The 26565-nt window shown below is 30.6% G+C and overlaps 1 protein-coding gene across 5 annotated transcripts in view; it reads left to right on the plus strand.

Annotated features, from left to right (window-relative positions):
- Window positions 1–26565, plus strand: part of LOC129905842 (neural-cadherin-like) — a 658269-nt gene that overhangs the window by 353517 nt on the left and 278187 nt on the right. Inside the window, exon 12 of one of the 5 annotated variants that reach the window (XM_055981448.1) lies at window positions 10190–10230. The exons of the other annotated variants lie outside the window; for them this stretch is intronic. Within the exon in view, the coding sequence (XP_055837423.1) occupies window positions 10190–10215 (26 nt within the window). The 3' untranslated portion in view covers window positions 10216–10230. Of the gene's footprint in view, window positions 1–10189; window positions 10231–26565 lie in introns of those variants that run through there. 5 annotated transcript variants of the gene reach the window in all.

Below are 26565 nucleotides of genomic sequence, written 5' to 3' on the forward strand. Positions count from 1 at the left end.
AAAAAAATTAATAAAATATGAATAAAATAATAGTTTATTATTTAATTCGTTATAATTTCAAAAGGAAATAACGCTATTTAAATTCTTGTGTAGCAAAAACATTTAAAATTTTGTTTTTTTTTTTCGTTTCATTAGAGTCCTTTAAAAAAAAAAAAGATAATACATTTTTAATAATTTCGAGAAATACTGAGATGCCATTAAAAAGAAAATATTAATCGATACATTAATTGAATTTCGCTTGAGCTTTTTTTTTTTAAATATTTTTTTTATATACAAAATGTTTAATATAAAAAAAAGTTGATACTAACGCCATTTTTGAGAAAATAATAATCAACACTTAAAAACGAAATCGCGAAACAATCATTTGTTAATTTTCACAAAATTGGTGTTTAAAAAAAAAAAAAAAAATATTTTTAAAATCCAAAAATGTGTGTTTTTTTTATTTAACATTACTTTACTTTGGCTTCTGTATAAAAATAAATAAATATCATAATAATCGACTTAACGAGAAATTCAAAAATAAAATATAAACGCTTCAATGGTAGGTTCCGTTGAAAATGGTTCAAAAATTACCTTTTTTTGTTTATTTAAAAAATTGGGTCTTATTTGTATTTTAACCATTTAATAGTTGATGCCGTTTTTGAAAATAAAAACTAACTCTTCTCTTTTAGTTATATGTCAGGCACAGCTATTGTATTTCAAGTAAAAAATCTATATAAATTGTATATATTTTTTGACAAAAAAAGGATTACTTACTACCACAGCATTAATTTTATTTAATAAACCAATCAACTGTAACTGTTTCTTTGAACTCACTTTGGTATTAAAAATCCCTCTTTATACATTCAACAACATAATTCACGATATAAAAGTTTTTTTTTTTTTGAATTTTTAACAAATTAAAATAATTTAAAAATTAAAAAAAAAACTAAGTGATTGTTAAAATTGCCTTTTGTACAAAAAAAAAAAAAAAAATGTGGTATCAAATTAAATCAGTTTGACCTTAATCACATGGCTAATTAGCTGATTCAATAAGTTTAAATAGCAAAAAAAAAAATGAGAAAATTATTTTAATAGGCACACAATTTTAAATTATTTCCGTCATATATAGTATTATTATGTATTTCAATTTTTTGTGTAAATAGTGCGCTCAAAAATTTAAATTTAAATATTTACCAGGTTTAATTACGTGTCTTAAACAAACTACCTACGCAGCTTTGAGTAAACACACTGCATTTAGCAACTACACACATATACAAAAAAAAAAAAATTGAATACAAAAAAAAAAAACAAGCCGCTTCAAACTTGTGCACTCAATTAATTTCAAATTTATTTGCATCTGGATTGTTTGATTCAATACAAAGTATGTTGATATGTAGAGATACTTTTTTTTGCAGTGTTTGCTGTTTTTTGTTTTTTTTTTTTTGCTTACTCAGATGAAGCGTTTAACAATATTTAAATTGACATGAAACATTTGTGCTATATATATATTCATGTGATATATGCCTTTTTTTGTTTACTTACATACTTGATACTATATATCAATTGAGTATGGAGTTGACCAGACAGACAAAAAAAAATCCCTACAAACAAAAAGGATCAAACCTACACAAAAAACAAAAAAAAAAACTGAAAATAAATACGTAATATTGCGTTGGCTAAAAGTTTTAATTGAATTTCAATTTAAAGTCAACGACATATGACATGTCAATCAGAGGTTTATGCATGCACATGTACATAATCTACCACTCTATCAAAACAAAAAAAAGGATACCCTACACAGTTCAGTGACAGAAAATAAAAATCCAAACAAAAACTCAATAATAGTTTTACACAGATACTTCACACAAATATCATGTCATAATCCAAATTCAGGCTAAAAAAATAGGACTTCCTGATGACGAGTTTGTCCTGCTGAATCAAAGTTCAAGTAGAATCATTGCATGCATGCATGTGACGGATGACATAATTTTAAATATAATTTACTTTTACACATAAATATTTTGTGTCTGCTCGTTGTTTTGAATTTTTAATATAGAATTTTTTGATTTGGTCAAATTTTTACTGGTACAATTCACGAATTAATTGGGTGCCCTTTTTTATATATGTTGGAGTTCTTTGTGTTAAGTTTTCATATTTTAAATAAGCTTACTAACTATTCAGAAAAATAGAATTAAAAAATTCAATAGAGTAAAGCCAGTACGATTATACGAGTTGGTATTTCATTTCTCATTACCATTAACCAAATAATAGCGATATATAAAACAAGGTCATGTTAGTTAAACTTTTATTTCTAACAGATTTTTATGATTTTTGATTTTATCTTCATTCAGAATGAAAGATATCCCTCTGTAGGACGTGATAGGCACACGGGTGCGAATTTGGTTTATACTTTTTCATGTCGCAAGAACTTTTTTCGGTCTCTATATTTTATAGAGAAAAATATATAAAATTGATGAAGAATTTTCCGATTAATTCGAATATTGTATTCACAATTCCAAAAAAATATATTTTCACTTTTAAAAAGAGACTTTTTTGGGACCACTTTTTTGAAAAAAATCGTAATTTTTTTATTGCTAAAGTCGTACGTGTGTCGACAGAGGGATATTATTAAAATTAAAATAAGTATTTAAAAAAAATTTACCTTCATTAATATTATAATTCTATAATAAGTATTAAAAAGTCAATGGTAAATGAAAACTTTAGTATAAACCTTCAATATGTGATCGGAACCAAAAATAGAATGAAGTTTTGAAGTTTTAGTGAAGGGGTGTTTTTTTTTTCGAGCAAAGACAGTGAAGAGATTTTGAATTCAAACATTTTTGTTTCCTCAACACCCATAACAGAAAGAATGTCTAATGTCTATACACCAAAAATTCTTAAATAATCGTTGAACTTACTTACTCCCCCTCGTAAAAAACACCCTTTCACTAATAATAACTTTGTTTCCCAATGTCTTATGCATTCTGGTTAATTAATCTAATGTCCACAGGGTGTACTTCCTACACCAAAGAGGGTGTACAAAATATACCGTTTTGGTTGATTTCAGAATCGAATAATTTTATGCACCATTAACGGTATATTATAAAAACAACTGAATATCGGTGTATTTTTTGCACGGAATATTAAAAAAATGGTGGTATAATTTTTATACCAATAATTTTGAGAAATACACCATATTTTTTCAATGTCCTCAATTTTACACCAAAATTAATGAATTTACACCAATTTATATACCAGTGTGCTACTTGAGGCAAAGACAACATTTTAAATAAAGTTCGTAAGGGTACCATTTAAACCACTGATTTTTGGGATTTATCGCGGTTTTTCATTATTTCCACAAAAAACACCATTTCACCTAAAATATGCTTATAGCTTAGATTCTTGGATTTTGTCTTAAATAAATACCAATTTTTATACTAAATTTTAATTTATTTTTTTTTTCTTTTCTTAACAGACCGTATAACATTAGGTATTATATTCTACATAAAAAATTATTACTGTTTTTTTTTGCCTTCATTCTCTCTCTCTCTCTCTCCCGCGCAAAACATTGCATTACAAAAATATTTATTGAAACTGAAAAAAAATTTGCATTAAAAAAAAATGCTACTGCAAAATATCTGCATTAAAAAAATATACATATGTCATATATCTATTGCAACTAAAAATATTTCGCATCAAAAAAATGTTATCCCAACTATAATTTTTTATTGCAAATAAAAATATTTAGAATTTTTTTTTCAATGCAGAAAATTTTTAATTTGCAATAATTTTTTTTTTCAATGCAAAATATTTTAATCTGCAAAAAAAAAATATTTTCAATGCAAATTTTTATTTGTCAGTTGCAATAACGTGTTTTTTTATGGCAAACCATTTTTAGTTTTGCATCATATAATACTTTTTTTAATAAATATTTTTCATTTGCAATTAAAATTTTTTTTGAATGCCAATTTTTTTCACTTGCAATAAATATTTATTTTCTAATGCAAATTATTTTTATTTGCAAATAATATTTTCTTTTAATTTGAAATGCATTTTTTTTAATTGATATTTTTACAACCCTGGCAAAGATTACTCGAACTTGAGCACCAAAGAAATCTTTTTTCTTGGTATCATGTCTTAATGTCATCCAATTTTGAGCAAACATCTTTCAGATCAAGCAGAACATACACTCCTGCTCAAATTTAACGCACGTCATATTTATTTTACAAAAAAGTCCTACTATTACTTTATCTCACAGTATCGTGGTTATTTACTCAAATAAGACAGGAGTTAGCTTAAATTGAATGTATGGAATAAAATGTTTGTGGGGAAGATTTGGAGCGGTATGCTGAAGTCTATCTGTCAACCCGCGAACCTTTTAGAGATGAGTCATACATTTTATTGGAGTAAACTCTGCTTTACAACACCTACGGAGTTAGTGAGGTCTCCTAGACCTACTTTAAGTACCCAAAGATACTTGACTGATATCCTCGAACAGCATCCGGTTCCAATCACCCCTAGATTTGGTCCACAGTTCAGTCTGATGCACGATAATGCATGCTAGATTGGTTTGAGAATATCTTCAAGGTTAAAATATGCCAGCTTTGAAATGACCACACAGATATTCGGATTTCAATTCAATAGAACATGTCTAGGAGATGTTGAAAAAAATGCATTTGCGGCCGAAATCCACCTCTAAGCATTCTTGATCAACGGAAAACTGCAGTAAAAAAAAGTTGCAACAAAACCTTCAAAATTTAATTTGTGGAATGAATAGACAACTCCAAATTATCATATACGCTAGAGGAGACAATGCCAAGTATTGAATAAAATTATTGGAAAGAACTGTCACGCGCTTCCATTTTTTAACATTTTTTTTCTTAAAAAACAAAAATTATTTTAATATCAGTTTTCAGACCTTGAATTGCTAAATTTGGTTCATCTTTTTTTTGGTTGATAATACTGTTTCAGTTTAGCATTTTTCTGACTTGCTAAACAATAAGCAAACACAAAAAAATACAACAAATAATTTTAAAGCCATTTTAAATAAGATGCAGGGGTATAGCTAAAGAAGAAAAAAGTGTGCGTTAATTTTGAGCAGGAGTTTATTTACAGAAAGTGAAGATTATTGTTTCCTCCTCTTCTTTGTTCATAAATCTCCAGCAGAAATAGTTAAATGAAACGTGGCTTACTATTAAACAATGTTCGGTTATTATAGCTTTTACGGACCTAAAGTGCAATCTTATGAATGATACCAAACGCTGTACTGTAGTTTTTTTTCCTTTTCTTAGAAAATTTTTCAGCTTACTATTTCCTGGAATGTCACTCAGCAAAAACATCTCCATTGCTAACAATACCATCAACAAAACTATATTACTATACCTAGAGTTAGTATCTTTCAAATCAGCTCTTAAAAGTCCAATTTTAATTTTTCTCCCTAAAGCTTTGATATTTGTTCGTTAAACTTAACTCCTCACATATTCAAGCAAGGTCTTAAAAAAAAAAAAAAAAAAATCAAAATGACAAACTCCCTTTATGCCAACTTTTATGAATGCAGTATTTGCACTGGGTACCTATAGTCATTCATTGGTGCAGCTAAACCATCCTGCAGGGCTAATGGCATTTCCTCCTCATATGTATACGCGCTTCGTATCTAACGTATGCGCTGGCGAGAAAGAGCCATTTCATTGGAAAATACATTTGGGAATACAGAGCACGCCACCATCGCATCGCGCTGATGCTTTGCCTTTGAAAGTATAAGCTTATATGAATTCAAAACGATCACTGTGTGTGGTTATACGTGGATTTTAATATCCTTTTTTTTTTCCTCGTTTTAATTCTCGCTGTTCGGCAAAAAGTTTATCTATCTACATTCTACACATCCACCAGGCCAAAAATATGTACCACACACGAATACGACCACTATTATACTGGGCTGTACTGTGCTTTGGCGGAACCCCTTGACAGCTCAGTAGTCTGTTCATTTGACAGCCGGAGATGGCCCTGTGCACACTAGAAAAAAAAAAAAAAAAAAACAGAGTGCCCCCAGAGTGTTTCGTAATGGGTTTTGGTAAGTATACAAACGAGATATACAGTAGATATACCAACAATGAGTTAATTCCATTCAGATTTAACAAAAAAAAAAAAAAAATGAAGAAAAAAAAAAACCAAGTCCTGTGTGTGTTTTCTGTTCACCTTCATGACATCAAAAGGACACAAAATAGGCACTAGAAACATATGGCCATTTTATGCTCCATTTTTTTTTTATTTAATACGAACATGAGAGTACGTATACGACACGGTGTACCTACCAACCAGCTATATTTCCCATTCAAAAAATGTATAAATGTGAAATCCTTGCAAAAGCTTTATCCTTGTTGCTTAATGCAATACTAAAATTTTACCAGGAAAATGTACCTACTCCTCTCGCATATAAGGATACAACATATTCACATTTGACACCTACTACAGAAGGGATTACACACAAGTGAAGTGAGTAAAAGTAAAAAAAAAAAAAAAAAATATTCAGCAACACCAAAAAAAAGAAGAAATAATAAAAAAAAAAAGGATACGACGCAAAGGATAATAACAAAGGACCAAGTCGGGACAAAAAAAAAAGAAGAAAAGGTCTGTAATGAATGGCACACAGTGTAATGCAGATGCTCTAATTCCCACTTTAGATCGCATTAATTGCACTCTGTTGCCTTTTTTGTATTCTTTTGATTTTTTTTTCTCTTATTCTTTCTTCGTTTGTTGCACAGTGGGTCATTTTGACAAAATTAATGACGAAATTTTAATATTTCTTAAAGGATTAAAGTTCTGAGAAATTTCTAAGTAATTTCTTTGAACACATTTTATTTCTGCCTGAAGAATTGGAAGAAAAATATTTGCAATCCAAGTGTACATTGTTGTTTTTTCATTGGAATTTTAAAAATTCTTTTAAGGCAATTAGAAAAAAATCCAAATACCCCACAGTTGTTCATATATCTACTTGTCCTTTGATTCGTTGGATATCTTCGTTTATTTTTTTTTAATAGCTATTCACCCTTCTAGCAATTTTTGGGGAAAGGGCGAAAAAGATGTGCCAGATTATACCAGCTTCATTCGGACGACAAATAAAATTGTGTGACCCAAGGCATAAAGCTTCTGCAGTAAGGTTGCTTCTTGGAATTTTAACAAAAGGGAATTTTAAAGAGAAAAATTGAAAAAAAATGTCAAAATTTCAGGAAAAGAAAACAGAACCTCAGGACGAACGAAAAAGTAAATGTTTTTGTAATAAAATGTCTGGATATTCAAACACAAGACAAAAAGAAAAAAAAAAAAATTACTAAAGTTTGGTGTTTTTATTTGTCATCTTAGATATAAATATCTCCTTAAATACTCTGTGTGTGTGATGATAAAACAAACTATGTATATAAGGATACAAAAGCCACCCACACTTCTGCCCATTTTGCCGCTTGGCTGAATTCTGGATTTTATGATTCTTAACTTGTTATTTTTATGTTTATTTTTTGCTTAAGATCTGCCGTGGAATATCAACACACACACAAACAAACATTTAATTGCCTTTTTCAATTATGAAAATGAGTTCTTTTATTATTTCGCTTCTAACAGAAAATGTGTATTAAAAAGGGTCTGGTTGTCGAAAGGACGAAAAATAAAAAAGAACAAACAAATGGACAGTAAAAATGGACACAAGAAAAAAAAAAACTAAAAATCTTTTTGTATTGTTTTGTCAAAATGTCTTTAGTTGAATAATAATTTTGGAATAAGCAAGCGCGGAAAAGATATAAAAACAATACGACTGCACTAAAATTTGATTTATATGCTTTTTCTTTTTTTTTTATGATTTTTTATGTCAAACAAAAAGAAAACAAAAAATAATGATACATGAAATCAGCGAATTGATGAACCGGAAAATGAATATATCCTTCGGTCTGGGTAGATTTTTTTTTTTTTTATTTATTTATGATTTAACGATTTATGAGTTTAACCATCAGTGATAAATGACAGAAATCAACTTTTTGGTTAACTTTGACTTTATGTTCCACTTATAACCATTGGTTGAATAATAAATATTTAAAAGTTATGTAGGTTTTTCTTATTTTTTTGTTGACAATGAAAAATGATTTATGGCCAGATTTGACGGATTTCTTCAAAAAGTACACTTTTTTGAATTAAATGAGAGTATTTTTTATTCTGTTCCATTACCCATTTTTGAATCATACACATAGTCTTAAATCTCATTAAAAATAGGGAAAAAAATTCCTTCAGACTTTTGAAGAAGAATAAAAGATTTGGAAGAAATTAATATAAAAATATTGATACAATGCCTTGTCGAACTTGTGAATAAACAAGCTTTTCCTTCTTCTCCTCTACGCTGAAATATTAACAGAAAAGTTCACCTCTGTTAAGTATTTTTAGGGAACAAAAACAGAGTGTGAAGAAAGGTAGAAAAATAGTAATAAAATGTCCTTGGTACTTATTTTTGTTGGTAACTAGTAACTACTATTGGAATTAGATCATAGAAGCATTATTAGAAGATGAAGACTGTACAAAATTCCTCCTTGGAGAGAATTTAACATGATCTCATTATGTTTCCGCTCCTCAAAACTCACAAAGACAATATTGTTGGCCTCTTTATCAATAAACTGCTTCAAGGAACATGATAAACTATATGCATTAAAGCTGATTTAAATGACTAATGAATTTAATCTTCTCACGTCATTCATTCCATTTTTTTCCCTAACAACCTATAAAAAATTTTATACCATCTGAAAGCTCAATGTATATATATCGATCAGGTCTATGAGACATCTACAAAAAGATCTAGAATTTTTTGAACTCGATCAAATTTCATTAAAAAAAGCAAAAAAAAAGATTTATTTTTATGTTCTCACGCTATGGAATCAATTTTTTTGTTTGACAACCTATAAAAAATTGTATACGATGTGAAAGCTTATTATCTCACCTTTCATATGACGTATCCATCTCATTTCAAAGATGCCTACAAGAGAAGTTAGAATTTTTTAAAGTCAACCATGTCGAATTTCCAGACTGAGACTACGGTACTTCCCACACTGGTGGCTGTTCATGATCAACAGTCAACAGATCTCCACTAATGTTTTGAGGTTTTTCGCAAGTTGCTTGATTTAACATTGTGTAGCTTGTAGTTAGTCTACCGTTATGTGTTACATACCAAATGAAAGGTAATTGTATCAGGATGCTCATTAAAGTTTAATAAAATTTCTATCTGCTCTTGGTCAAAAGTTATAACCTGTTGAATTCTAAAATTTTATTTTACCATTGTGTTTACGAAAATGATTGATGATTAGCACACATTTAGTCGTGGTCATGATCTATCATTACTCCATATACTTTATTAATGTATCTATTAAAGAAAAAAAGATAAAAATAAAAAACGATGAAAATCGGTTAAAACGGTCAAAAAACGTGTTTTTTTTTAAACTTGTTTCTTCCGTTATTCAGTCAAAACTCACTAAACTATTCCAATTTTGCACATGTATGCATAAGGCCAATATCTACATGTCCTAAAAGTTTGAGATTTTTTGAACACTCAAAAAAAAAAGCTAAAAATCAAAAACTACCCAAAAATACACCTAAAAAATAAGGTGTTTTTCAAAAATTCATATTTCGAAACGCAGAGTGTTGGAAAAAAATCCGTATCAGACGCCTACTGTTTTTTTTCTCTCATCTTTCACCTGGCACCTTTAGAATTGTCAAAAAAAATTTCCCTCACGTCAAAAATGAAAAAAAAATAATAGAGTTAAAAGTTCCTACAATGGCAAACATTAAAAATTTTAGATTTTTCACTATGAAGAATGTCCACCAATTTGATGTAAAAGAAATTTTCGTTTCGCTTAGGGCAAGTTTTACGAGTAAGTGCTCGACCTACTCATAGATAATTAATTCTGCAACAACGATATCTGAACTTTTTAAGACACCAAAAATTAAAAGAATAAAAACTATGAACCATGTAAAAAAACCATTAAAATGCTCCTAAGAAGTTAAAAAAAAAGTGGTTTACTGTTTAACAAGCCCCTGATTCTTCTTTCTATCAATTTTTTTTTAAAGCTTGTCTGCCGAAAGCATGTTTAAGTATTTGAAAAAAAAGTCAAATAAAAATATCACAAAAAATTTATTTTTGCATTTTTTAACAATGTTTTTTTTCTTTTTTTACTTTCAGGTAAGAAATTTGATGAAATTTTTTAAAGATGACTTTTATGTAAGTTTAATATTTTTTTTTTTAAATTAAATTTATTAAACCGCTATGAAATCAAAAATCAGTTTATCAAGTCTAAAACTAACTAACTTTCGTGACGTTACGTACTCTGGTTCCTTAATCCACTTCAAATATTGTAGGCCTTATTAACCGACGAAGTCATACTCCGTCAAGAAAAACTAAATAAATTTTTTATTGTGACTATGAAATGATACATAGTATAAAGATTCACCTGAATTTCTAAAACATAAGCATTATTTTCCGGTAGGCCTTATTACCCGCACTTACCTTGAATTGGGAATGCTCTAGATTCTAGATTACTATTTATCTTACACTAAAGTATCGATAGTTAAAATTTGTACATCTCTAACGAAAATACTAATTTCTATAAATCGAGTGTAATGTCTATTTTGACTTTCCTATAACATATGAAAATCGCATGATAACAAAAGATCAATTTACCATCCTGGTTCTCCTATAAAACTCTCCACAAACTTCATCCAATTGAAAATAAAAAATTCCCTTAAACAATCATCACTCTTACGCACATCCCAATTCATTAGATGCATCCTTAATCTAGATTCTCGGACTTGAATAACATTTTGTTTCACATCGCAACTCCTTGAATAAAATCAATCAATGTGTAGTCTCTATCCTTTTTCTCCATATACACCCTATATCACATCCATATACGAATATATAGAAGAAACTTGTAAATTCAGCATCAATGATTGTTCGTTGTCGTCAGAGGCATTTTCTGCACACACATCAACTCTAATTTATTTCCCTTTTCTCATATACAAGTAGCACACTTAAGGATTATATACAAACTTCTAACATTGTATCCAAATCTAAAATGTATGTGAGCGAGAGAAAATAGTACCTTACACTCTGGTTTTTTGTCTATAGTTAAAGTACAATGATATGCAATAGGACTGTAGGTGCTAGCATAGCATCACTTATTCTATGAAATTGTATCTGAAACTTTCAATTTAAAAAAGCTTGTTTACATGCAAAGTGCTCGTACGTGTTTTCCGCATGCAGCAAGCATATAAGTATCTTCCTATTATACAACACATGTCGTCATCGTAGATATGCATGTTCCGATCTGAAGACCACCACGAAGAGTCTCCAAAATCTATTCGGCCATAAACCTGTCGCCAAGCGAATTGCATTTGTCGCCCCCCCCTTTTTTCTACAATCCAACTATACCTACTACGACTACTAGCGACACTTTGTCAGAACCACCGACCGAATTGTGCGGTAGCTCGGGTACAACACGACGACTACGACACGATGACGGCCGAATGAGACGCTACATGGTACCTCTTCATGTGTCAAACCTCCTCCCTCCACAGTCCACACTGCTGAAGTGAAAACCACATCGAACAGGACAACGACCGACCATATCCTGTCCCGTTTCGTCCATCCAAACGACAGGCACAAGGACCACTTAAAGTGTCTGTTCTGCACTCGCGTTTGATGCACATGTGGAAAGCTCTGAATATACGAAGTGGGAGGATTATCCTTGGCGATGTCGGGAAACAAAACAAATTGCTATTCATTTTGAATGGCAGAGCAGAGAGAACGAAGTCCTATAGTAGGAAGGAACCCTAGCCAAGGCATATATAGACTATATAACAAAGCTCCATCTTCTTTCGTATTCCATTCTCGATTTCCCGGTCCTGGATTATATTGTTTTTTTTTTCCTTTTTTGTCCATTTTTTTTTTTTTTTTATTTTAGATATGAATTGGTGTAACTGGAAGGCTCGCCACTTGCACCACATAGCAATCCACAAGACAAATGCAATCCTTTAAAAAAAAAAAAAAAAACCATACACATATAGCTAGCTGATGGCTTGGCAGGCTGGATGGCTAGGATAAACGATGTTGTGTGCATCAGGGAGAAGCTGCCGAGTGATAACATATAGAGAAGACCCAACTTTTGCGTGACAAGCTAGATCATATATGTGGAGATAGTGAAGCATCGTATAACGGGTATTCGCATTCTTGATGAATTTCACCAGTATTTTTGTTTTTTTTTTTTCTCATTTGTTTTTTTATAGAATATTTAAAACTTTGAAAAGGGGAAACTTGTTTGTAGGTTTTTTTTACCCTAATGACAAATCACACACACGTTGTTGTTATATTATAAATAGGTTACCAGGTTAGTTGGTGATACAAAGTCATCAATTTTATAGAAGGGACACATTGAAATATAGGACTTGAGATATGGAATTTGTAATAATTGATAACTGAGACAGGAAAAGTTAAAGTTTTTGTTCATGATGTTTCTGTTGGGTTGATTTGACTTTTGTATATGTAGTATCTCGGAGGTGAAAGATTGGAAAACTTTTCAACACTTTCAAGAAGTTGCAATTTATTATGTTGTCTGGCAAGTTTTTTTTTTTTATTTTTGTGTCATTTGATACTTTTTCTTATCAAATTGATTAATCGTTTACCTGTTAAAATCAACAAATTTCAGATATTTGAGTCTGAAGTTGAGGACGAAAAAATCAGAAAAATTGGATTTTTTAAACACAAATCTTCAAAGCATCCGAATTGACATAAGCCCATGCGCGCATATGCCTATTATAGTTGGGCCTTAATCCAAATCGTAAGTATGGACATACAAGAATATGCTTATGATGTGGATATTCGTTAATGTCTCGTAGATCTCGAAATGTTCCCCAAAACTGTCCTCAAAGGTCTGTTTTACTCGAATGGATACCAGTTAATCAGGTAAAGGTGGTAATTTCTTTAGAACGGTTATACTTAAACTTCAAAAATATGCTGCCGGCTCTTAGACTATAATGTTAAATGGAAATTCTTTATTATCAACTAATTATATTACTCTAAGAAATAGCGCCTACCAAATTTCTCTTGACCGTTCCTGATTGATCATAATCTCATTCCGTATTTTGCTCTTATTCAGCAGTTTGAAATCAAATTTTTTCCAATTTTACTATTCTGAGGAATTATTAAGACTTAAATAAGCTGTTAAGACAATTTGCCGAAAGAATTATCATTTGCTGACAAATTTTGAACGACATAGATAGATTCTTTAGATGATTTTTCTAAACTGTAATATTTCTTCCGAAAAGTGACAGAAATTGTTTATGATATGTTCCAACTTCTCATAGTTGAATTTGCACTCAATATGGAATGGTAAACGCCCTAAGGAAATTGGAATATGTTTTTCGTGAGAGCTGCTGGAGGTAGTTGAGAAACTTCCTAGCACTTTCTTCACTAGTCTCAGCAGTAGGAGTTTCAGCACATCAGTTTCAAAAATCTTCTAAGTGACGACGGACGACAAGTTTGACCATCGTAAAAGTGTCAGGTTCTGTCTTTATTCATTAGAAATACTGCCACAATTAAATTTCATTATTAAGCTATCCGAAGCTCTTAAACCTGATGTCACTATGAGCTGATTCCGGTCAAGAAAACCTGTTAGCAGTAAGCTTTTTTAACGTTGATTCCGTCAACAGTTCCAGTTCTTCTGATCATAACACAAAAAGTCCATATTGCTCTAGAGCTTTGAGTCTAGATTCTAGACACAATTTAATATGAAGCTACTGAAAAATAGCAGCTCTTTTGTTGTGTAGAAGATCTGATGTTGAGAACATAACACAAAGGGAAGCTTGTTCATCAAATCGCTTTTGGTACTCATTCTAGTTCTTATCAATTAGGACCAATATAAGCCACAAACTTATGCGAGAAAATATTTTCAGCGTTAAACTTTTTACCCAACAAATTGAAATCAGGTCCGTTAATTTAGGGTCTTAGGATCTGCTTGATATACAAATGATAGCTCCTTCTAAATTGTTGTTGTTCATTTGTATGATTTAAAAGCTGATGCCTTGGTCTAAGCAATGTAAAAGCTGTTCAATTTTGTTTACTAAACAGCTTTTTCCATCACCTTTTTCTCCATTTAGTACTGACTGCCAAAAAGGAGAAGGTATTCAATTCGACTGTATTTTTATTTATTTTTTTTTTTATGTTTGTAACCTCATAACTTTGGACTATGTGAACCAATTTTGATTATTCTTTTTGTATTGGAAAGCTGGTGCCTGCAGTGCCATTTTGATTTCATTCAGTTTTGGCCATAGAAACTATGAGAAATACCATAAAACCCAGTTTGATCCATTGAAGTCGGTTATGTTTTTTTGACAAAAATGATTAGGTATTAGTAATTTGGGCTCAAAATTCGTTAAGAACCCTTAGTTTTAAACAGTTATATCAGAATATCTTATTACGCAGCTCAAGTAGCACAAAAGTCTTAAATACACCAAAATATTTGGTGTACCTATTTTTTGCACTTTCGTGATATACATTTTTAATATAAAAAATACACCATTTTCTCGTATATAAAAAACTCCGGTGGTAAATAAAATATACCGATTTTTGGTGTATAAATGGCGCTAGTGGTATATTAAATGATCTGGTTTTTGGTGAAAATTATCCCTTTGAAATTGAAAAATACACAAAAAATCTATGGATAAAATACACCATTTAAATTATTCTGGTTTAAAATTTAAGCCAAAGTTTATTTTTTACCTCAAACAGTTTGATGAATTCTAATTCACACAATTTCTTATGAAATAAATGAAAATAAATTTTTATTCACTTTCATAATATTGCCATAAGAAACTAATGGTTAAATATGAATTTGTTAGCCAAATTTAAAAACGAAACACATTATGTCTACTAATTTTAGATACTACCCCCTCTAAAAATCGAGCGCCTCAAAAATTTCAGAGAATTAATGATTTTTTTGTTTCGATTTTAAAAATCAGTTTTTCAAAAATTATAATTTTTTTGTTGTTTTTACATTTTTTTAGAAGAGTTCTTTTATAATATAATATACCGAATCGAAAAAACCAAGAATGCGGGATAATTAGGTCGATAAATATACTATTATAGTAAAATAATTAATCGCTGTCTTCTTTTTTTAAATGGCGGCCATTGAAAAATATGTCGTCTCCCACTTTTGCATTCTGGTGAATTTTATGTCCACAGGGTGTACTTCCTACACCAAAGAGAGTGTACAAAATGTACCGTTTTGGTTGATTTCAGAATCAAATAATTTTATGCACCATTAATGGTATACCTATTATAAAAACAACTGAATATCGGTGTATTTTTTGCACGGAATCTTAAAAAAATGTTGAAATTTTGTACAGAAAAGACAGTGGTATAATTTTTATACCACTAATTTTGAGAAATACACCATATTTTTCAATTTTCTCAATTTTACACCAAAATTAATGAATTTACACCAATTTATACACCAGTGTGCTACTTGAGAGTGTATTACTTCCAACAAGCTCTAAGAGCTAATAAGAAAGGACTGGACCTACAATTGTCCAAATGGCTAAAGCGGGATGATTTATTTATGACAATGATACTCATACTTAGACGATTTGCCAAATTCTTGTAAAAAAACAGAACACAAATGTCTACGTGGTGAAGGCTGGATTTTAGCCCAGAACCTCTTATGATTTTGCTGCGGACTGCGGGGTGCTACTATCATCCCTTTCTGGCCTGAAAAGTGGGACTTACCGCCGATTTCTTCACAGAGTCCTAGCGCTAGTACCGGTCCTAGTCCAAAAGTTAGTACTCAAATCGGTATCAACTCATTTCTTCACCCAAGTACTAAGCCCTAGAACTATCAATTTAGGACCGAGTACTACTTAGGACTCGGTATTAGCTAGCTCCTCAAAATTAGCTAGGACCTGGTTATTATACCAATCGTTAGTACTCAAATCGGTACCAAGTGATTTCTTCACACAAGTACTAAGCCCTAGTACTGTCAAATTGGTACCGAGTTTTACTTAGGACTTCGTAAAAGTTAGAACCTAAAAATTGACAGTCTAGCGACGATAATACTCAAATCTTATTGAGTTTTTGCATTTATTTTAAAATTGTATGAGCATTTTTGAACTTTGGTGTGTTTTGAAATGTGTAATTTTCGAATTTATTGATTTTTATTCTAATTTTGGCATTTTGTAATTTTTTTTTTAAAGATATATCGCAATAGCAATGCAGTTTTTGAATAAATTATTATGAAATAAAAACGTTCGCTTTGCAGAAAATTATCCATTTCTAATAGGAAAACCACAGTTTATGAAAGTATAAATGAAGTCACCTGCATACAATTTTAACTCAAAATATCATCTTTCGGCACTATTTTACGGGCAGTGGTATCAGTGATGGCCGTCCGACATCTGTCTTCCAAATTCCAACACAAAATGTCTTCTATTTACAAATAGTAGGCGTTTTTTTGGCATAGCTATCCGCAGCTTGGTTTAGCTTCTATTCATATCGGCAGCTGCATGTTGTTAAGGATAGGATAGTAATGCCAAAAAAAAAAAACACAGCTAGTATTGCAGACTATGATCAAAATTGTCTTCATTAGATTTGCCCAATGACTGGTATAAAACAAAACTGCACCAAAACAATAAATATTCAGTTTTCAAAAAATTTATTTTTATTGAGTTATGAACATCCTCAACGCAAACTGTCTTTTAAATAATTACTTATTTTAACATGGTTTTTCTTTCGGTCGGTGACTGCTTTATCTGTGGCTTTCCCAGGTTATTGAATTAGCTACGATTCGTTGGTGAACTAGCTATCAGGCTTGCCGGCACTTGTGAACAAAATCTTGACATTCTCTTCGTTCTTGATTGTGAAGGTTCTAGATAGGATTTATCTTCTTTTCTTGTTGTTCTTCCAATCATCACAATATTGTTTAAATAATTTTAATGGTCATTTCATTAAAAATGGACTGTTTTTTGTCTGTTAATATTTTGTAAAATTTGCTGAAATATCAAAATAAAATATTTCAAGCATCAAAATGTTGTCAAAATGACAGTTATACCAGTTTTATACGAATTATTTCTTAGGACCGCGTTGTGAACTTAGATCAGGTCCTATAAATGTGAAGAAATGCTCAGGTACCAACTTTTTGTTAGGACCGAGTATCAGAGCTAGGACCTGGTCTAGCTAGACCGGGTACTAGGCTGGCTTAGGACTAATGTGAAGAAATTGGCCGTTAGAGTATTGGCCCTTCAATATTAAGTTTTTTTTAATGATTTCCACTTCTGCTTCAAATTGAATGTGAATTATATTTTTTTAAAGAAAAAAAAAAATCATGTGTGCAATTCACACGTGGTAGAAGTGAAACCTTAAAAAATAATTTTTCTTGGAAAAAAAAATATAAAAAAAATCTACCTATTTTTATTCTATCACCTTCAAATCCATGTTATCCATGATAAATTTTATATCATCTGAAAGCTTATTGTCTTAGCTCAAAATATATATATCAATCAAGTCTATGAGACATCTACAAAAAGAGCTCAAATTTTTTGAACTCGATCAATTTCCATCAAAAAAAGCGAAAAAACACGTATTTTTATCTTCTCACACTATTAAATCCATTTTTTTCCCTAACAACCTATACAAATTTTTACACTATCTGAAAGCTTATTGTCTTAGCTCAAAATATATATACCGATCAGGTGTATGAGACATCCACAAAAAGAGCTAGAATTTTTTAAACTTGATGAAATTTCATCCAAAAAGTAAAAAAAACATTTATTTTTATGTTTTCATGCTATTAAATCAATTTTTTTGTTTGACGACCTATACAAAATTTTATATCATGTGAAAGTTTATTGTTTCACCTTGTATAATAATGTATAAGTCTTACTTCAAAGATGTCTACAAGAGAAGTTAGAATTTTTTAAAGTCAACCATGTCGAATTTCCAGACTGAGATTACGGTACTTCCTACACTGGTAGCTGGTCATCGCCAACAGATCTCCACAGGTGTTTTGAGGTATTTTTAAATTTTTTTCAATTTAAGATTGTGTAACTTGTAGAGCACGTAACGTTATGTGTGATATATCAAATAAAAGGTTATGTTATCAGCATGCGTATTAAAGTTAAATCAAATTTGTATATGCACTAGATCAAAAGATATTACGTGTGTTGGAAAAGAACATCTTTTTACCGTTATCTCCGAATTTTGAATATGAAATTAATTGAAATTTTGTACAATTATCACTTATTTAATTACCTATCTACAGTACAAATTTCATTCATCTATCTATTAAAATAAAAAAGTTATAACAAGTTGAAGTCGTGTCGCGTTTTCGTTTCATCTTGTTTCAAATCACTACGATACTAAAGAAGTTTTCACTTCAAAAATGCAATAACTTTTTATTTAATTGCTTTCAACTTAATTTTTTTTTTTGTATTTTTCTTCAATCATCATGGTGAAATTCCTATTACACGTGTAATATGTTAACATCGCCGGGACCTCTGATGATGGTTTATTGTCAAAACCAACCTCTTGACTTCCCATATATGCGAAATGCATAATGCATATACACAGCAGAGATACGGTCTTGCTGTCATACCCAATTGATATCCTGACACATTATGAAGATTCCTGAAACTGCAAGGATATATGGTTTGACGTTGATGATGGTTTTTTTTTTTTCTGTAACACCCTGGTCTTTGCATATTTCTCATACCAAATGTCCACTGCACTCGAAAATGTTGACAAACTTGTCTAAAGTCTCTTGCTTGGCAGGTTCCACGAATAATTTCAACACTGCAGGATGTCCGTGTGTGACATACTATCTTGACCCTATGTCTATATCGTCGGTGAAACCAGAAAAGTGTGTAACTCCAAATTTTCTGAAAATTAGATTTGAATGCCATCTGTTAGACAAACCAAATATCTACCGTTCCTTAAACTCAGAATCCCCTTAAAATTCATAGTTTTTATTTTATTAGCAAATTAGAAAATGAAAACTCATAGAAATGTCTTCAAAACGATTTTGTTTTTTTGCTCTCCTATAAAATTTGCTAAAATGGAGTTACACACTTTTCTGGTTTCACCGACGATATGTGTCTATCTATATGAATTTGTCGTATATAAAGTTAACCTCTTCCGCTACTTCTGTGGCGGTTCCGTTTCTGCATTTCAAACTAATGGCATAGAACAGAGTGTGTACTGTGTACCCTGTATGTTGGGTTCAACGCGAGTTTCCTGACGCATCAACTTTAACGTCATCACGCTCACACACACACACAAACGCATAGTAGTTGACATGAATTGTAATTTATTGTTCTCTGTACTGCTGCCTGGCCTGTTTTGATGTGAAAAGTTTTGTACCAGAATAACACATTTACATAGCAAAGCAAAGTTATATATGGGAACGGAACAATACAAGGGGCCATATTGGACGTGTCAAATGATTCAGTTCAATGGAATTACATAACACAATTGGCGCGTTGCTATATTTCATCATCATACGCACTTTTATAAAAAAAATTAATACCTAAAGTATAGAACCATTTAACAAAAAACAAGAACAACAACAATTCAAGTAGGTACTCTACGTAGTACAAAAAAAAAAATGAGAGAAAAATTGGAATACGTGCTTACTGAATCGAATTGGTGGCGAATGGCGGCGGCGGTGGTGAAATTTTCCAACTTATTTCCTCTTTTATAGAACCAAAGTAGGCGTATAATGAGGCTAATATAGCGTTTTTGGCCTTATAATGGTTCTTTATAGGGTTCAAGCTTTATGGCTTGTATATATGCGAATGCGGAACATGTTACAATGACACGTTTGTGAAAAATTATGAAATTATAATTGAAGAAGGAGGGTGTGTTTGAATTTTGTTGCCATTGGGGGTTGTTCTTTTTGAGTTAGAGGTTGTGTGATGCTGGATGATGCCGATAGCCTTGCGGACATAAGATTGATGTTTTTTTTGTAAAGGAAATTTGATTGACACACCGCACCGGATGAGCTTAATCATTATTTGATCAGCTATTTCTATTTGGTATAATTTTGCAAACCTCAGCATTAAAATCGGTTTGAAGGGCGTGCGATTGAGAATTAAAGATAAATTAATTGGTTTTAGATTTGTTTTGGAAAGCCAAAAAAGCCGAAAGGCTTTGTTTTTGTTTTAGTTTCCTAATAGAAGTTATTAATCATGATTATGAAAGGCATTTTACTTTAAAGTTAACTTGCAGCAGTTTTGGGAGAATTTTTGTTTTGTATTAAAATAACATTCGTATATTTGTTAAGTTCGTCAGAAATACCTGTTATTTAAACTGTTCTCAAGCTGCACAAATGCAAATGCAAAAAAAAGTTTCTGGTATTACTTCTTACTGTAATATGTTGCAATTGGTGGTCAAGATTCTCTCATTTGAACTCTTCTGTTATAGAAACGTGGATGATTAAACCATTTTTCGCTGGTTTTTTTCAGCGTCTTCGGTACCACTTTTTGAGGTAATTAGACACAAAATATTCTTCCACAATGTTTCTAATGTAAGTATTAGTGAATCCTTTTTGAGGGCGAACATTTTGTCTGAATTTTTCAAGTTTTTTGAAGTTCCATGAATACACCTTCTAAAAAATGCAAATTCTTTTTGACATTTTATTTGGTACCTTTTTGTGTTAAAAATTTCTTAATAAAATAGTTTTAAAAAGATAATTGAGAAATAGCTTATTTTGTAGTTTTTTACTTCCTACAATTACTATTCACCGCCGAGTCCAAACGGCTATTATAGGATGCTGTTATTCATGACAAGAATTTCTGATTTTTAGCTTCAGAGTTTAATGATTTTCATTTCTGTGTCAAACTGAATGTGAATTATATTTTGTTAAGAAAATTTAATTTTTTTAATTTTCAAAAAAATTATTTATTTTTTCGAACGCTTAACCCCAGGTTGTTCGGTGAACAAGTAATTTTTGTCTGTGGTGCAGCGGTAGTTTGAAGCTCAAAAAAACGTGCTGTCTTGTGGTGTTTGGGCGGTAGCTTGAAGATAAAACAAACATTTGAAAAAATGTAGATTAGGTTTATTATAGCTTTCAGGCCCGGTGTGGAATAATACTGCTTTGTCATTTTTTGTTGGAATTATGTGTTTAACAAAAATCCAAGAGATAAAGGTATCTATGTTCTGGATGACGTTGTTTTATTGTCATCCTTTTCATCAGCTGATTGGAGTGCTTGGCAATAGTTCCAACAAGTTTGTTTGTTGATTGTAAAAGATACTTATCCAATTTCATGGTTTTTTTTTTCTACCTCGTTAAGCCTTTCGTTTCTGCTATATTTTTGTTGCTGTCGGTCGAATAAAATATATAGGTTGAGATTCTCAAAGCTTCTCTTAATAGCTCTTATTCATTTTGGTCTAGAAAGTTGTATTCCATACAACTTTAACTTCATTGAAACTGCTAGTAAAATGAAAGAGATCTACAATCTACCACCGAATTCAAACGGTTTCTTCGACAGAAGCAGTACCCCCGAAAAAAATGTTTTTTTTAAGGTAGTTGAGGCTGGAAAATGAACCAAAACCTCTAACGTTATAGTCCATGTCAATTTCCATTCCACAACGGGGTACAAAAAATTTTGGGGCGATCAAAATAGTTTAACGATTGCGTGAATTGTAGATTTAGAGCAAGTTCTCGTACTCATTTGCAGTCACTTGGTGGCTTTATCGAACGTGAGAATGTTATACAGGAAAAAATAAAGTTTTGTTTTTAATTTACTCCATTCTAATTAACTCCATTCGCTCTCCGATTGTATTAAGAAGTTCCAAAAAAAATTTTGGAGGGGGCTGGAAAATTTTTCAAAAATTTTTTAGAGGTTCATTTCTTTTTATTAATCTTTGATCAAGAGTTAAACGCTGCGGTACTGAAAGTGTAATAGTAGCATTATACTGCTCTCGACAGATTCGTACTACTGTCTCCTCCTTTCACATTCAGAGTACCTAGTGTTTTTTCAAAGTTCTTGTGTCGCAAACATTTTACACAAACAGCAAAAAGTTGAGTCATCCTTACAAAAAAAAACACTTTATTTCGTTCGAACTTTGTCATGTGCTGAATCCAAAACTGTTTGCAGATTTATTCCTATCACGTCAAGAGTTTTTGGGCTACCTATACTCATCAATATTTTCGTTGCATACGGCCATGTTCTGCAATTCAAACGAAAGTGAATTCAAATCACTTTTCAATTTCACGTGAAATAAAATATCAATATTCTTCATTTCGATCGGTTTCGAAAACTTCGAAATCGCTTCTAACTGTCAAAAGTGAAGGATCTTTCATTTTTATTTTGTTTCTAAAGTAAAATTACTGCAATTCACGAACAGAAACAAAGTTAATTGAATTCGATTAGAAAATCTAAATGAGTGAAAAAATGCAGAACACCTATTTCATTTTCGGCAAGTGAATACGCAAAAAGTGAAATGCAGAACGTGAAAGTCTCAAAAACTAATTTTGAATGAAATTCTTTTTGATGTTTAATCCAAAATATATATGTTTTTTCGTAATATGTTGCTCTTTAATCCAAATCGGAAGCGCAAACTGCAATTTTCTTAAAGAAACCTGTTGGCCACTTAAATTTTGAGATATCAAAAATTTCTATTTCCAATATCTTTGAAAAAAATATTATTAAAAAAAAAAAAGTAAATATACGATCAAATACGGCGTTTTGAGATTGCATTAGAAGTTTTGCAAAAATTTAACGGTGATGTAATTGGACTTCAAAATACTAAAAAAATTATCTAAAGAATTCGGAATTGGACTAAAATCCGAAAAAAAAATTATCATAACCCTCATCGTCAGCTAAAGCTCTTACTCAAACAAACCCAACCAGCCGTTTTGGAATTTGGAGGGGGCTCGAGCATCTGTGCTGCCTCTAAATCTCTAAGATTTACGAACAAGTTTCAGTTAATCATGTACATTATGATGAAATCAGCTAAATAAAAGCATGATCTTGAAGGCTTGGGGGGGGGGGTGGTTTGAGCCCCCCCCCCCACAATACGCCACTGAAAAGAAAACAAAAGTTTTAAAATAATTTGGGTACGTTTAGAAAGTGAAGTTAATAGATCGATCTATTCGCTATTTAAATGCTTTCTCGGCGGTGATGGTTCTTTATAGGTGAGAGGATGCCTTGATGAAACTTCAAAACCGGATGCAGTGTTTTTTCGTAAAACTTGCATTGCATGTCTGTGTTTATTTTTGAACTTTCTAAGTCAGTAATACAAGCTATTAATGCTCAAAATTAATATCTCAAAATTTTGTATGTGTTTTTTTTTAAACAATGGAATTTTCTAACAATTTTATTTCCTAATTGACATAGGTTAATAAATGTTCATAAATTCTTTGTACGCAATTGTAAAGCAGTCTTTGTTCGCTGTAAGACTTCTAATGATCCACCTACCAATTTTCATCGAAATCAATCAAAAGGCTTATTTATTTAAGTGGGACAAGGCGTAGCAAAGTGACTGGAAAAATTCAAAAAGCTCAAAAACAATCATAATGCGACTTTTTAATCCCCAATCTAAAGAAATTCAAAGTTAACCTCTTGAACTAATTTTTTCTGAAACAATGATATGATTTTGGGGATTGCATTCCAATTAAAATGCAAAAAAAAAACAAAAATTAATTCGGGGATTTGTATATTGACACTAAGAGTCTATCGTTTAAGAATTTACTTAGATATTGAAATTATTCTTTGTTTGAACTAAATATCAAATATCTATTTGCGTCAAAAGTGAGTTCTTGAAATGATAATTGGTATTTTTAAAACTCAAACATTTCTACAAAAATTCTAGGAATCCGGAGTTCATTTTTATTTTCTTAAAATATTATGAATTTATTTACAAATGTATAATTTATTGCTTTCATTTGTTAAATATGCATATAAATTCATCATTTTTTGTAAAAGTAAATATTATTTTCCATATTAATTAAAAAGATTTCAGAAATTGAGTTTAAATCACTTCACTATTTATATTTGCTTACGGAAAAATTTATATATTGTTTGTCTCATATTGATATGTTGTTGGAATAACTTGTAAGTTAAAAAGAACTGCATTGGCATACTTTCCAAAACACTCTCCCTTCCAATACCACTATACTACTTGACTATTGTACCATTATTAATATTTTTTTTTTTTTTTGTTAAATATCCTTTCAAGTATTATTTTTTTTGCATCTGTATGTAGATTACCTTGATATTCATTGCAATGAATAAACTCACTTCAACTTTATAACATCATTTCCCTTTGGTTTGTTATATTCCAGAGAGAGATATTTATAGTGGACTCTATATACATTATGAGTATATTTATAAGTATTTTTCACACTATTTTTCCGTTTACCTATGTAATTAACAGCAATGGTACGTTTAACACAAATATTTTCACTGTATACTTTGTTGATACTCTCTCAACGTACACACACAATATATTTTTTAACAACAACAACTACTCTTGTATAAAACAAAAAATGATACTCCTTTTGGACTATTTCATTGGAAATGGGATTTTAAGCAGCTTCCGAATGATATAAAAAAATTAATCCATTGGATCGTGACTATAAATTCGAATATTGGGACTTTACATTATAGTATCTTTCCTATATGTGTGTTTGTATTCGCCTTTATAGATTCATTCTGCAATACTCCTATAGCTATAACCTGAAGGTAATAAATCGAACATGAACATTAATTACAAAATGGGAAATTATAAAGCAGCACAGACACACAGGTAAACTTCACATACAATAAACGTAGGTATGTGAATGAAGTATACTCTAGGTAAGCTTACGTGGGCAATATAATACGATAGCCTTAGCAATTACAATGCCAACTACAGCAAAATCAACAAAAAAAAAAAGATATTATTTCTTTGGAATCTTTATCGGAATGTACAGAGTGTTTTGGGACAAAAAAAAAGTTGGACAATATTTGTATTCGAGTAGCATAATATCATTCGATATTATTATCTTTAAGGTGAAAGTTCCTTTTAAAAAAGTTAAGATCAGATACTGATTTCGAAAAAAAGGGACTTGCAAAAGGGTATTTAAATGAAAATTTACTATTTCTTTACAATTTTATCGCTTTTTACCTGACCAATTTTATTGAAATTTAGCTTGAGAATATTAATGTTGTTTTTATCAAAAACAAAAAGAATTTTTCATTAAAAATGAATTTTTTTACATAGAAAATATTTTTACAAAAATAGTAGGTACGTATACACCACGGTGACCGAATTGACCATTTTTCGACTTTCAATCATAAAGTCCCATACAAGAATTTTTTGGGCTGAAAAAGAATTAAACAAAACGTTCTATGGTTGGCTGTTCTATATCCTGGGAAGAGCCAGAGTTGCCATGCATTTGGAATTAACTTTTTTTTTGTATTCTTATCGAATTTGAATATAAATTATTATAAAGCAAAAATGTGGGCAATGTTATTGCATGAACATTGACATGGTGGGCATTGTCTAAACAAAATTGAAAACCGCATAGGGTTGCCATAATAAAAATTCAACAGTTCATAGGGTTGGTATGGTTTTAACCCCTTGTAACCCAACATCGTAAATTTTAAAATTAATAATGTCAATCGAAAGGGCTTTAGCTATAATAAAACACTTATTTTTTAAAAATTCAACAAAGTTATTTCGAAATTTACGCAGTAAAAAAAAAAGTTTAAATAATTTATTTTTGTATATAAATGCAAAAATTCAAACAAAAAGCTATCTAATATTTATTTTTAGGCGCATTCTTAAAATCCAAAAATAAAACCCCGTTACTTTATGCACGAAAAATATTTTTTCTGAATTTCGTAGTTTTTACATAAATTTGCTTGTTTTCCAAAAAAGCCAAACTTTCAACATTAACTGCCAATTTAAAACTATTGGTGCTATTTATTAGAAATATGGCGCATTATTTCGATAAAGCAATTCTTAAAGATTATGTAAGAAGCTTTAAAAGAATAAAAATATGTTTTTCACAGCTTTTGGGATATCTTTTTCGGTTTGTTACAGAAATGTCACATGGGGCTACAAGGGGTTAAAATATTTGTTTTTCTTCATACTGACTAACACAAAATGTTTTTCAAATTCTAAATCCTTTAACAATATAAGCTTATTTTCATAAAAATACGAAAATATTACGTATACGCCATGGTGACCGATGTGATAAGAGCACTCGCCTTCCCTAATGGAGTGCCATGGTATGAAAAAATATTGCCTAGTTAAACAAAATGTGATAGGGTTGCCGCATCATATCCTCGGAAGAGCCAGAGTTGCCATAAAACACAAATGTTTTGTATAATTATAATTTTTGAAAGATTATTTTATCGTGAAATACATGCCCAAAGTTTATTATAGTAACACCCTTTTCAGTAAAAAAAAAAAAAATTAATAATAATTATAAATAAGACTTATTTTTTCCGCATAATAATATGTGAGGTTTTTTACCTTTGTTTCCTCTTGTCATTTTACATACATTGTGTTAAGTTACATTT

Source organism: Episyrphus balteatus, chromosome 1 (genome assembly GCF_945859705.1).
Source record: "Episyrphus balteatus chromosome 1, idEpiBalt1.1, whole genome shotgun sequence".
In the NCBI taxonomy this organism is placed as follows: Eukaryota; Metazoa; Arthropoda; class Insecta; order Diptera; family Syrphidae; genus Episyrphus; species Episyrphus balteatus.